Raw genomic sequence first — 12,017 nt, 5'->3', positions numbered from 1 at the left:
AACATTGATATTGCAGAGAAAACCTTTTTTTTTTTTTTTAATAATTAGCCTTACCTAGCCTATGGTGTTCAGCATCTGTAGCAGCAAGCACCCCAGTGTCCCCAGGGTGCCTGCTCACACAGGTTCTTGGATCTGCTTTGTTAAAGGAAAGCAACTCAAAATGGGTTAACAAGCTTACTTTAATCAGTCGGACATATATCGTTTACCTTGTTCAGGAGAAAAGGTCAGCACCCTGAACCTCAAAGTATACAGGCATAATTATCAAGACAGAAACATCAAGTAGACAGATTTCCAAACTGTCCAACCATTACATCCATACCCAGTCAACATCTGGGTTTCCACATTCTGGGTTTTTCAAAGCCGGGGGACTCTCAAAACGGCTTCCCAGAATTCAGATCAAATCACGGAACACTTCTCAAAGTGAGTCCCAAAACAAAGCTACACATCAGTGCTTATATAGCCTTCTCCTGGCTCAGAGAATGTAACAACCTTTTTGACCCACTGGCCAATCAAAAAGTATCTACTGAAAAACAAGCCTCCCTCTCCAGGCTTCTGGTGCACTTTAGCCTAGGGGCAGGGAAGATCTTTAAAATTTACATTCGCATTACAGCATCAGAAAAAAAAATATACCCAAATGCAAACCTGAGTCAGGCAAAATCTTTTTAAAATTGTTTCTAAAAGGGAAATATTATTCATCAGTATAATTGTGTTTAAAAACTGTTTTCTTATGTTTAAATGTGTTTAAAAGAAGAAAAGGCATGACACCTCTAAGAATGGCTATGATAGAAGTAGTTGAAGTTAGAATTTTTTATTCCCATTCCTAGCTCCACCCAAGATCATTGGATCATTAATTTTGAGCTGGAAGGGGCCTCAGAAGCCAACCAGTCCAACCCCCTTAATTAACTGGTAAAGTAAAGCCCAGGGACACAAAAGTAATGTCAGAAGTGAGAAGTGAACCCAGATCTTCTAATTCTAGAACCATAGCTCCCAAATCTTTTAATTTCAAGAAAAGATGCAGAATAAGTTTTACTTGCATCTTGGAATCCAAGGGAGCTTTAGTTAAGCAGTTGAGATTAAAGAAAAAGTATCATTTTTGTGTGTGTAGTGCTTGTGTAATATAAGCTCCTTAAGAACAAACACTTTCCTTTTTGCCTTCAGGGTCCCATATTTTTTTTTAACAACAATATTGTTGCAGTGATGCCACATGGATGTTAATTCATGGCATACCACAATCTCCAAAGAATTAAAGTTGTGGGCCAATCAAAGAGTCATAAAGAAATACATGGCGGTTACAGGAAGTACCCATGAACCAGTGAAGAATTCTGCATAAGTGTAGTAGAGAAAATCTATGACCAGGAAAGGAGGTAGACTGTTCATATAGCAAGAATGGGAGATAAAAGATGCTCTGGTGATCCATGTTACATCAAGAGACTTAGAGAGGGGTAGCTAGGTGGCGCAGTGAGTAAAGCACCGGCCTCAGAGTCAAGAGGACCCGAGTTCGGTTCTGGCCTCAGACACTTAACACCCATACAAAAAAAAACTAGCCATGTAACCTTGGGCAAGTTACTTAACCCCAATTGCCCCCCAAAAGGCAAAAAGATAGAGAGACTTAGAGAAAGACCCTCTGCCAAAATGCATGATGTCCCCTTGGGGAGGATTCATGGCACAACATGGATATGAGTAGCAGATGAGGAGGAGACATGGGATTATAGGACCTTATCTGGGATACCTTGACAACATGGCACTCAGTTTTACAGATTGGGTCCCCAGTGGGATGACAGCTTTCACAGGTTCACAGGTACTCCATGGGTCTGCTCTCCTAAAACTATAGCTCACAAGCCCTCACTCACCTTTAATAGAGAGACAACAGATATAATTAGTTTAACGCAAAGGCATTTACTAGATTGCTGTAGCAAGAACAATGGCTACACAACATTTATTCCCATAAATCTGGGGCAGATTATCTCACAAGTGACCATAGCATCAGTGGGAAGAGCAGGCACAAACTTAAGGGTACACTAAACACAAAGAGAACATCTGACCAAGGCAACAAACCCTCCAGCACTTCAGGGCCTCAACGCCCATTCTCTTTTTGTGGCATCCTCATGCTGCATATCACCCAAGTGAAGCATCTGTGCTAGGTGGGTGAATCAACTAAGCTCCCTGCACCAGCTCCTATCTGCCACTCAGTTACCAACTGACAAGACTAATTCTCCTTTGAATCAATGGTTGGCTCTCTTCTGTGTTGCCAGAGGTAATAATCATTGAAACTTCTTCCTGCATCAATTCTCTCTCCTGGGCAAGTAGCTCAAAAGAAGAGGGAGGTTGAGAAAGAAATCCACTCACTTCTTGCTGCTCCCTGGTATAGAAGAGAGGATCACCCTCCACAAAGCAAATTTGCTGGGTCATCATTTATTTCACACACCCTAAATTTGGCTGAACCCCAAAGTTCAGTGCTAGACCCTCTTTTCCCTCCAAATTCTCTTCTGATAACCTCATCGTTTCCCATGGATTTAACTATCATCTCTATGCAGATGACAGGTCTATCATATCTATATCTATATCTCCATCTATATCTATAGATATAGATATTATGTCCCAATCTCTCCTCTGAGCCTCAGTCTAATGGGTTTTAAACTGAATGTCTCAGACATCTCAAACTCAGCATGTCCACAATTGAAACCTATTGAACCACAATTGAAATTATCTTTCCCCACAAATCCTTCCCTCTTTCAAATGTTCCTGATTTTGTCAAAGGCACCACCATCCTTTCAGTCTCCCAAGCTTGTAATCTCCGCATTATCCCTGATTCTTCACTTTCCTTCATCTTACATATCCAATCACTATTAAATCTTGCCATGTCTACCTATATAGCATCCCTTACATTTGGCCCATTCTCTCCACTCCATCAGCTGCCTTCTTGGCTCAAGCCCTCAACACCTCTCACCTGGATTATCACAACAGCCTCAAGTCTCTTGCCACTCCAGCTGATCCTACACAGTGCTGCCAAAGTAATATTCCTTAAACACAGATGTGGCCACAGTACTCTTTCACTCAGCCAACTCCAATGGGTTCTCAATTGTCTCTAGGATAAAATAAAAACTTCTCTGCTAAGCTTTGAAAGCCCTTTTACAACCTGATTCCAATCTATCCAGCCTCACCAAACATTACTTCCCTTCTGCACTCTGTGATATTTTGCAAAACTGGCCTTCTGTTTGTTCCTCATATATCACACTGCCCTGATCCCACCTCATGTGTGGGATGCATTCACTCCACTTCTCTCTTTTACCTCACAGAATTCATCTCATCCTTCAACATGCACCCCAAGCACCACCTTCTATATGAAGTCTTCTCTGATTTCTCCCCATCCCCCAAGTGACAGTGGCCTCCCTCCAGAACTACTGTATTTAACTTACTCTCTTTGTATTTATCATATATGTATTCTTATTTGTACTTGTTATCTCCCCCCATTATAACGTAAGTTCTTTGGTGATAGGGACTGTTTCATTTTATATTGTATCTTACTGAGCGTGGCATTTGTTGTTGTTCAGTTATGTTTCTACTCTCTCTCTTTTTTTTTTTTTTGGAGGGGAGAAAGCAGGGCAATTGGGGTTGTGATTTGCCCAAGGTCACACAGTGTAATGGGACTGCAAATTTGGAAGATCTTCCCTGCCCCTAGGCTAAAGTGCACCTGAAGCCTGGGGTGGGAGGCTTGTTTTTCAGTAGATACTTTTTGATTGGCCAGTGGGTCCAGAAGGTTGTTACATTCTCTGAGCCAGGAGAAGGCGATATATATAAGCCCTGATGTGAGGCTTTGTTTTGGGGACTCACTTTGAGAAGTGTTCTGTGATTTGATCTGTATTCTGGGAAGCTGTTGTCCAGGGCCCCCCCCCCCTTTGAAAAACCCAGATGCTGAAACCCAGATGTTGACTGGGTATGGATGTAATGGTTGGACAGTTTGGAAATCTGTCTACTTGATCTGTTTCTGTCTTGATAATTCTGCCTGTATACTTTGAAGTTCGAGGTGCTGACCTTTTTCCCCTGAACAAGGTAAATGATATATGTCCGACTGATTAAAGTAAGCTTGTTAACCCATTTTGAGTTGCTTTCCTTTATCAAAGCAGATCCAAGAACCTGTGCTAGCAGCCACCCTGGGAACGCTGGGGTGCTTGCTGCTACACACAGCTAGTAAGTGTTAAGTGTGTGAAGCCAAATTTGAACTCAGGTCCTCCTGACTCCAGGGCCAGAGCTCTGTTCACTGCACCACCTAGCCACCCCATATTCCTACTCTTGATGACCCTTTGGCTCACACTGTCCAGAGTTTTCTTGGCAAAGATACTGAAGTGGTTTGCCTTTTCCAGTGCATTAAAGCAAACAGAGTTATGTGGCTTGCCCAGAGTCACACAGCTAATAAGTGTCTGAGGCTAGATTTGAATTCAGGTCTTCCTGACTCCAGGCCCAGCTCTCTGTCCACTGAGCCACCTAAATGCCTCCTAGCATAGTGCCTATTAAGTGTACATATTAGGCACTTAATAAATGTTTGTTGATTGATTCTTATCCTAAACTGTCTCAATTGCAGTCTTAGTGCTTGTAAATTTCCTTTTTAAAGCCACCAGGAATGTAATAAATCTTCTGCCAGTCATTGGAAAGCTGCCCCTCTAGTTCCATCAGTAGCATGGGCAGACATACCTTGTATGTCTCTTTCTGTTACCTTCTATCATCTATGAGTTCATAAACTGGATTGGGAGGTAAATCAATTGGTTAAGAACCAAAGTCTCTCCCCCAAAGTATTTTTTTCCATTTAACCAATACTTATTAAGGCCTATTACATATTAACTTTGATATTCTTTGGGAAAAAAATCTACTATGAGCTCAAAAAAATCTAACTATGAGCTCTTTGTGCTAACTACATTTCCTCCAAGGACTTCTTATATTCCCTTTCAAGTCTAACTTCAATTCAATTAAGCAAACATTTCATAAGCACTCGGTAGGTTTAAGACACTAAACTAGTGCTAGGGAGACAGAGACAAAAAATAAAATACTCCAGGTTCTTTGCTCTCCTCTTTTTATTGTTCATATGCAGTGTATGTCCAAGATCTGCTATTTTACCCACCTATGTTTTCCTGTGTCGATTTTTAATTCACTCTTTTGAGTCATTATGGATCTCCTTTAGGAGGTTCTGCTATATTAAAATCTATCAATCAATCCATCAATCAATAAGAATTTACTAATCACCTATTTTATGAATAATACTATGTTAGTTGAGATACAAGAACAAACCATGAAACAATGCCTGCACTCAAGGAGCTTACATTCGGCATGTGATCTAATGAAAGAACACCTGAAGTTTTCATCATCTATAAGAAATTCAGTCTCCATTTGGACTCTGTTCTGCACATACTACACAAAGCTGGCAAATACATTTGATGAGCATATGTCTCCCTGTTTTATGTCTCATTTGCTGTTAGGGAATAGTTGAACAAAATTATCTGTATTACTAGGTCTGTAAAAGATTTTTTTGTGATCTTAACATAAACATGGCAGATATTTCTTTGAAGGAGATTCTTAAAAGTTTTGTTATACCCTATTGAATAAAATGTTTTTTTTATCACACTGGGATCTTGTTTTCTTTGCACTTTTCATCCAATTGTATAACTCTAAAGCTATGATCTAATGGGAAAAAAAAGCAGTTTGCTGTAGAAATCTTGACAGATTTATTCCATTTTTTTCTATTTGTTCTCAATCTGGTTTCATCCTTAAATTCTTTCTCCTGAAACAATAACTGAAGAGATTGTGGGAAAATATCTTTTTAACATCAATATTCTTTCACTGACACTGTATAAATTATGAAATATGACATGCTTTGAGTAATTAAAATTGAAGATCACTCAAAAAGCAATGAAGAGATTCATGATGGGTATAAATATCATATTACCAGTAAAGAATAGCATATAAGAAAATCACTGCTAGAAGAAAACACTGGAAAATTATATAGCAATATAAATTAGTCATGTAGCAAGAATAAGGGACAGAACTGTAACTGGGGTTTTTCTCTAAGGAACCAAATTTGGAGGGTATTGATATCACTTTGTACTTTCTTTGTGCTATGATGAGATCCCTCTCTCACATCCCCCTCTCTCTCCCCCAGCAGCTATTCCAAGAATGTCCTCACATGGATGTCCCTGTTTCTTTTCTTCCCTCCATCTCCCTCTTTCTCTCTCTCTCTTCCTGTAAAGGGCAATGTCCAGACACCCTCTCCAACTGAAAGTCCACTTATCCTGTGTAGAAAAAAATTCCTAGGTAGTTTTCATGAGAGATAACATAGGGACAGGCTATATGTTGCACTAGCACCCTTGTAAAGTCAAGAGATTTAGAGAAAGGACCCCAAATGTTGGATGAATATTCAGGGTAGAATTTATTGGACAACCTGATGGTAAGCCTGGATGAAATGCATAAAGGAGTACTGATTCTTACCATGGGAGTACCCACATCAATGAGGTTAAATATCTACAGAAACAGGCAACTAGGTAGTACAATAAATAGAGTGCCAGTCTGTCGTCAGGAAAGCCTGAGTTCAGATCCAGCCCCAGATAGTTGTGTGACCTTGGGCAAAATCACTTAACCTCTGTTTGACTCAAGCTACCTCAACTATAAAATAAAGATAATAATAGCACCTACATCCCGGGATGTTGTGAGGATCAAGTGAGATAACTGTAAAACACCTAGCACTGTAGCCTGGCACACAGAAGAAACTTAATAAATGCTATAATAATATAACAAATGTTACTATAATAACTGTCTATTATTAGTGAAGTGCAGATGATCAACACAATGATGTCTGAAGCAGTGTATTCTACCATTTCTACAAATTGTGGTGATTCCAAGATAAGAAGAATTTCTTACTTATTCATTATATTCTGGAAAAGATAAAAAAAATATCAAAAATTTTTTTTATGTTTGTGATACCAGTTGACTCAAACAAGCAAGGTCAAAATTAAGGCTGAGCTTTCAAATGCTCTAAGAAGCCAGGAGACCGCTTCCATGATAGAAATTAAATGCTGACACTTCTTTCAGGTTGAATGAACAAATGATTGGATGAAAAGGGCCAATTATATAATGGATAATAAATGTCTCAATTTTGTCTCTCCTTGCTTTTCTTGATGAACATCCCAGCCTTCTAAGGAGGCCAGGTCTCTTTTTCTTCCTGTGAATGTTTCATCATACAAAGCAATCAAAACTCAATAACAACCAAATAACAAATATAATTTAAAAATGGAATAAAAAATCCCCTTGCTTAAAGTACTCTTACCCTTGACAAGTGTGATGATTTTTCCATTATTTGCATCAATGACACAGATTGCATTTGCTACATCCAAACCACAGACCACATATCTACCATCATAAGAAATTTTACATGAAAGTATAATGTTTTCATGGTTGAAAGACCACTAGAAAAGAACAGATAAATGAATATTCAGATTCAATCAGCTTCTTATCAGACTATCTTACATCAAAAGAAATCAAAGAAGTAATGATACAGATATTCTTTGCTCTTCTCTATGGTTTTGGTTACAGTAATCATGTCATCATGGTACCTGAACTGAGCAGGAGCCAAAAATGTTGATCCAGTTGTGTTAGAAAGTATTATCTTATGCTCATTCTCTTGTTCAATTATCTCATTTACAAAGCATGCCTTAAATAGCCTAAGTTTTTTTTAAGTTTTTTTTTTACAGGCTAAAACTGAGACTTCTAACTAGAGTCACTTTTATCTAGAATAGATATCACTCATCTTTGCTATCAATGTCTCCACCACCTCCCAATGAGTCTGCAACCCTGAGTCATCTTTCCTATTTCCCTCTATTTCACCCCACCACATCCAGAGAGTTACTACATCCTGCCTGTTCTTCCATCAAAGTTTCCTTCATATGCATTCTATCTTCACTCTCACAACTAACCATCACTATGGTCAGGACCCCCTTCAATGTAAGTCAGTATCATTGCTTGATTTCCTCCTATCTAGTCTGCCAAATGCCAGACTCTTCTTTCTTCAATCTATTCTACACATGGCTGCCAAACTCATCTTCCTTGAACATTATTATTATCATATTACCCCCTCCTCATTGACTCCCAAATATAAACTCTACTTGACTTTGAAGACCTTCCACAATATAATCCCACTTGTGCCATCAGACTTGATTTCCCACTAATCCTCAACAAATGCTCTACTTCAGCTAGGTAAGTTTCCTCACTGTCCAGTAAATATATTTTGCTCATTCCTATCCCCATTCTGTTGTTCATAAGGTTTCCCACTTTTGGAATTCCCTCTCTAGTCCTTCTGCTCATCCAAATTCTTTCCATCCTTTAAAACCCAGCTCAAGTGTCATCTCCTCTACGAAGCCTTCCTTGACTACTGCAAAACTTATTATTGTTTTCTTTCTCTGAAGTACAGCACTTGAAACCTGTCCCACCATTTATCACTTAGCAACTGTCTTTGTAACTGCTTACTATTTCATGTATGAATGTCATGTCTCCTTGTTCAGCTTGTCAGGTCCTAGAGAGTCAGGACCTGTCTTATACTTCCATTTCCCCTAAAGCATAACTGAGTATAGAACTGAGCATTTAACATCTATTCAACAAACATTTGTTGACTGGTCAATACCTATGTTACTATGAAAATAAGGTAAATATCACTATCATAGTATACCAAAAGTCCAATCAGAAATAAGCAGGGTACTCCTGAACAAAAGAAAAATAGCAATACAGACCAGAACTTGTCCTCTTTCCATATCCCAAGCCTTTATTGTTTTATCATAAGATGATGTAACAACTCTGAAAACAAAAATAAAATGACATTTTATTAGATACAGTGAATAATGTATCCCTTGGGCCTATACATAAGCACTTAGAGAAACATCTTTAATTCTTCATTAAGGATTTTTGTTTCTCAAGGAAAAAAAATTTGACTTCTTAAACTAGCTGTTTAATCTTGAAGACTATTAGAACCCATGAAAACAACACAATGTGGTTTCTAAATTGCATTTATTTTTTAAAAAATCATTTACAAAATGCCATAGAATTCATTTTTTAACAAATTTGTGATTTCATTAGTAGAGGGAACTTACAGTGAGGAAATTCCTACTATCAAGGCAGATAAGTACCTGCTTTACAATTTATAATCTTGGAAAGTTCCCTGAAGCACTGAGAGGTAAGGCTACTTGTCGAGGAGCACACTGCTAGTATGTGTCAGGCAGAACTTAAACCCAGATTTTCCTGATTCTGAGGCTGGTTCTCTACCCACTACACCATGCTTCATTTATAACTGATAGGATTTTTAACTCCTCAGGTATCACTAACTTGTCAACAGTCTTTCAGCAGCCATGATATGTGCCATTCTCCATATGAATTCTCCCACCAACTATTCCTTTAACATCCCAACTGCTGATGTTGCTAGTAAACTTCTTTCTCACTGATGCTGTGGTGTACAATTACAAATTCTGTTATCCACAAAGCTATGTATTAACCAATAAAGTACTACAAACTAACATGTTTCTGTTAACAGGAGATCCATACAAACATTCTTTTCCCAAAGCTTTTCTAAAACACACACACATACACACACACACACACACATACACACACTTTCATAGAATCATAGAATACTGGAGCTGGAAAGGGCACTTAGAAATCTAGTATAGTCTCTTTCATAGATGCAAATAGTAAGACCCAGAGACATAAACTGATTTTCCTATTTAAAACTCACTTAGATTTTTCTTTGTAGAATCATAATGACTTTATGTTTGCAACATTGAAACATTGTTTATGATGGATGCTAAAGCAGTTGTCATTTTATAATTTCTTTATTCAGAAGACTTTATTTTGTAACACATTATAGACAAATTAATCTCAAAGGCAACATAGTAATGTTGTCATTTTGTAGTCTGGCAGCAGCCTGACTTTGTGATTTTATAATTATGACCTTTTCTTGAATCATGTTGGTTTGTTATAATTTGTTATCTACTCTGAAACGGATGCCTATTATGCAAAGTCGTTATTTCTTTCTCTACTCACATGTCTATAAGTTGTTTGTGGGGTTTTTTTTTTTTAATCGGGGGAGTAATTGAACAGATGGCTCCTTTTTTTCTGACTTTGGTTCTTATTGTACATTTCAAGTTGGATATCCTGTAGGCATCTCAAACTCAACATTTCCAAAGCAGAACTCATTTTCTTTCTCTTCAAACCTACCATTCTTTCGATTTCCCTCTTCCTATCCAGGGTGACACCTCTCTTCCAGTCACCCAGATTTCCATCCTCAGTTTCATTCTTGACTCCTCACTCTCACTCACCCCACATATCCAATCAACTTTTAAAATCTTTCCTCTCTGCCTCCACAATATCTCTTTAAAATATCCCTTTCTCTCTGTTCACACAGCCACCACCATAATAATAGTCCTCATCACCTCTCACCTGGGCTATTGCAATAGTCTCTTATTTGGTCTCCCTTACTCAAGCCTTTCTCCTCTCCAATCCATCCTCCACTGAAGTGATTTTCCTAAAGTGAAGATCTGACCATGTCACCACCACCTTTTCCCCTTCTCCATTTGATAAACTCCAGTGGTTCTCCTCTATATATTAGATCAAATATAAATTCCTCTGTTTGTCATTTAAAGCCCTTTACTACTACCCAGGTTATTTTTTTTTTTCTGACTGTCCCCCATGCCTAGAATTCTCTTTCTTATCTCAGCTTACTGCCTTCTCTGACTTCCTGGTTCCAATTAAAATTCCATATTCAATAAGAAGCCTTTCCCAACTACTTTTAATTCTAGTGCCTTCCTTCTTTCCTGTTTCTTCTGTATATAGATTGTTTGTAAGGGCAGAGACTGTCTTTCATATCCCTAGTGCTTAGCACAGCATCTGGCACATAGTAGGCACTTAATAAATGTTTATTGACTGACTATCCTTTTCCTATCTTTCCAGTGCTGATACATGTTATTTCCCTCCACACTCTATAGTTCAGTCAGTCTGACTTTCTTAGTTTTTCTCCCAAAGGAACTCCTTAACCAATTTCTTCGCCTTTACACTAGCTGTCCCTCATTCCTAGAATGCATACCCTCTCCACATCTGCTCCTTGAAATCCCTGGTTTCCTTCTAAACTCATATCCATTATTACCTTCTACATGAAGGCTTCCCTGATTCCCCATGTTGTTAACACTCTCTCTCCTAAAACTGAATACCTTATATTAATTTTGCACATGTATAGAAGTTTGGTCCTTGAAAGCCCAGAGTCTAAATTATTGAAAGGGGGCTGATAACAAGGTATTGATAAAATTATAAATATGTAGCCACCTTCAGTGAATTAAGGAACAATGGGACAGAACAGTGATAGATCATGAAGTCCCAGGTGATCTTTAAAAATAAATTCAGGTAGAATTCAGATTCATAGAGGAACCCAGCACTCGGTGTGTGAAAGACATATGGAGCTGGAAAAGGGAAGGCACCCTCTACAGAGAGCTAGGCCAGGACTCTGGGAGACAAGTCAAAGTCATTTGAGTCTATTGGCAGAAAGTATGTCAGGACAGATGCTATATTACTACCCTCTTCCCCACTATAGATCCCAAGGTGGTAATCCTATATATTTCCTTATTGCCTCTTGGACTCCTTCTTGGAAACTTGAAGTTTTTCCTTCTGGGAATGAGAAAAGCTTCTTATTTGGTCTCCATTTCTTTGTCCTAAATGTTTATCTTGTCTTTTATAAACAATGTTACTTGGGCTTTTTAAAAATAGGAGTGTAGGGTTCTTATGGGTAATAGAGCTAGGATGAGGCACTTGAGGGAAAAATATCACCAGAGAAGAGAGATCTAATTGAACATTTTTGCCAAAAATGCTATGTCTGCAGGGAACAGAGGGGGGTGAGAGAAAGAAAGAAAGAAAGAAAGAAAGAAAGAAAGAAAGAAAGAAAGAAAGAAAGAAAGAAAGAAAGAAAGAAAGAAAGAAAGAAAGAAAGAAAGAAAGAAAGAAAG

The 12,017-nt window shown here is 38.3% G+C and overlaps 1 protein-coding gene across 1 annotated transcript in view; it reads right to left on the bottom strand.

Moving 5' to 3' along the window:
* WDR88 (WD repeat domain 88) overlaps positions 1–12,017 on the bottom strand; it is a 73,277-nt gene that overhangs the window by 46,506 nt on the left and 14,754 nt on the right. Inside the window, 2 exon segments of the mRNA XM_069082795.1 lie at positions 7,310–7,448; positions 8,766–8,829. Coding sequence (XP_068938896.1) covers positions 7,310–7,448; positions 8,766–8,829 — 203 coding nt within the window.

Source organism: Petaurus breviceps, unplaced genomic scaffold (genome assembly GCF_028583685.1).
Source record: "Petaurus breviceps papuanus isolate PSGF00001 unplaced genomic scaffold, PetGlider_PUasm1.0 171, whole genome shotgun sequence".
NCBI lineage: Eukaryota > Metazoa > Chordata > Mammalia > Diprotodontia > Petauridae > Petaurus > Petaurus breviceps.
This window is presented reverse-complemented; position numbering and strand designations above follow the sequence as displayed.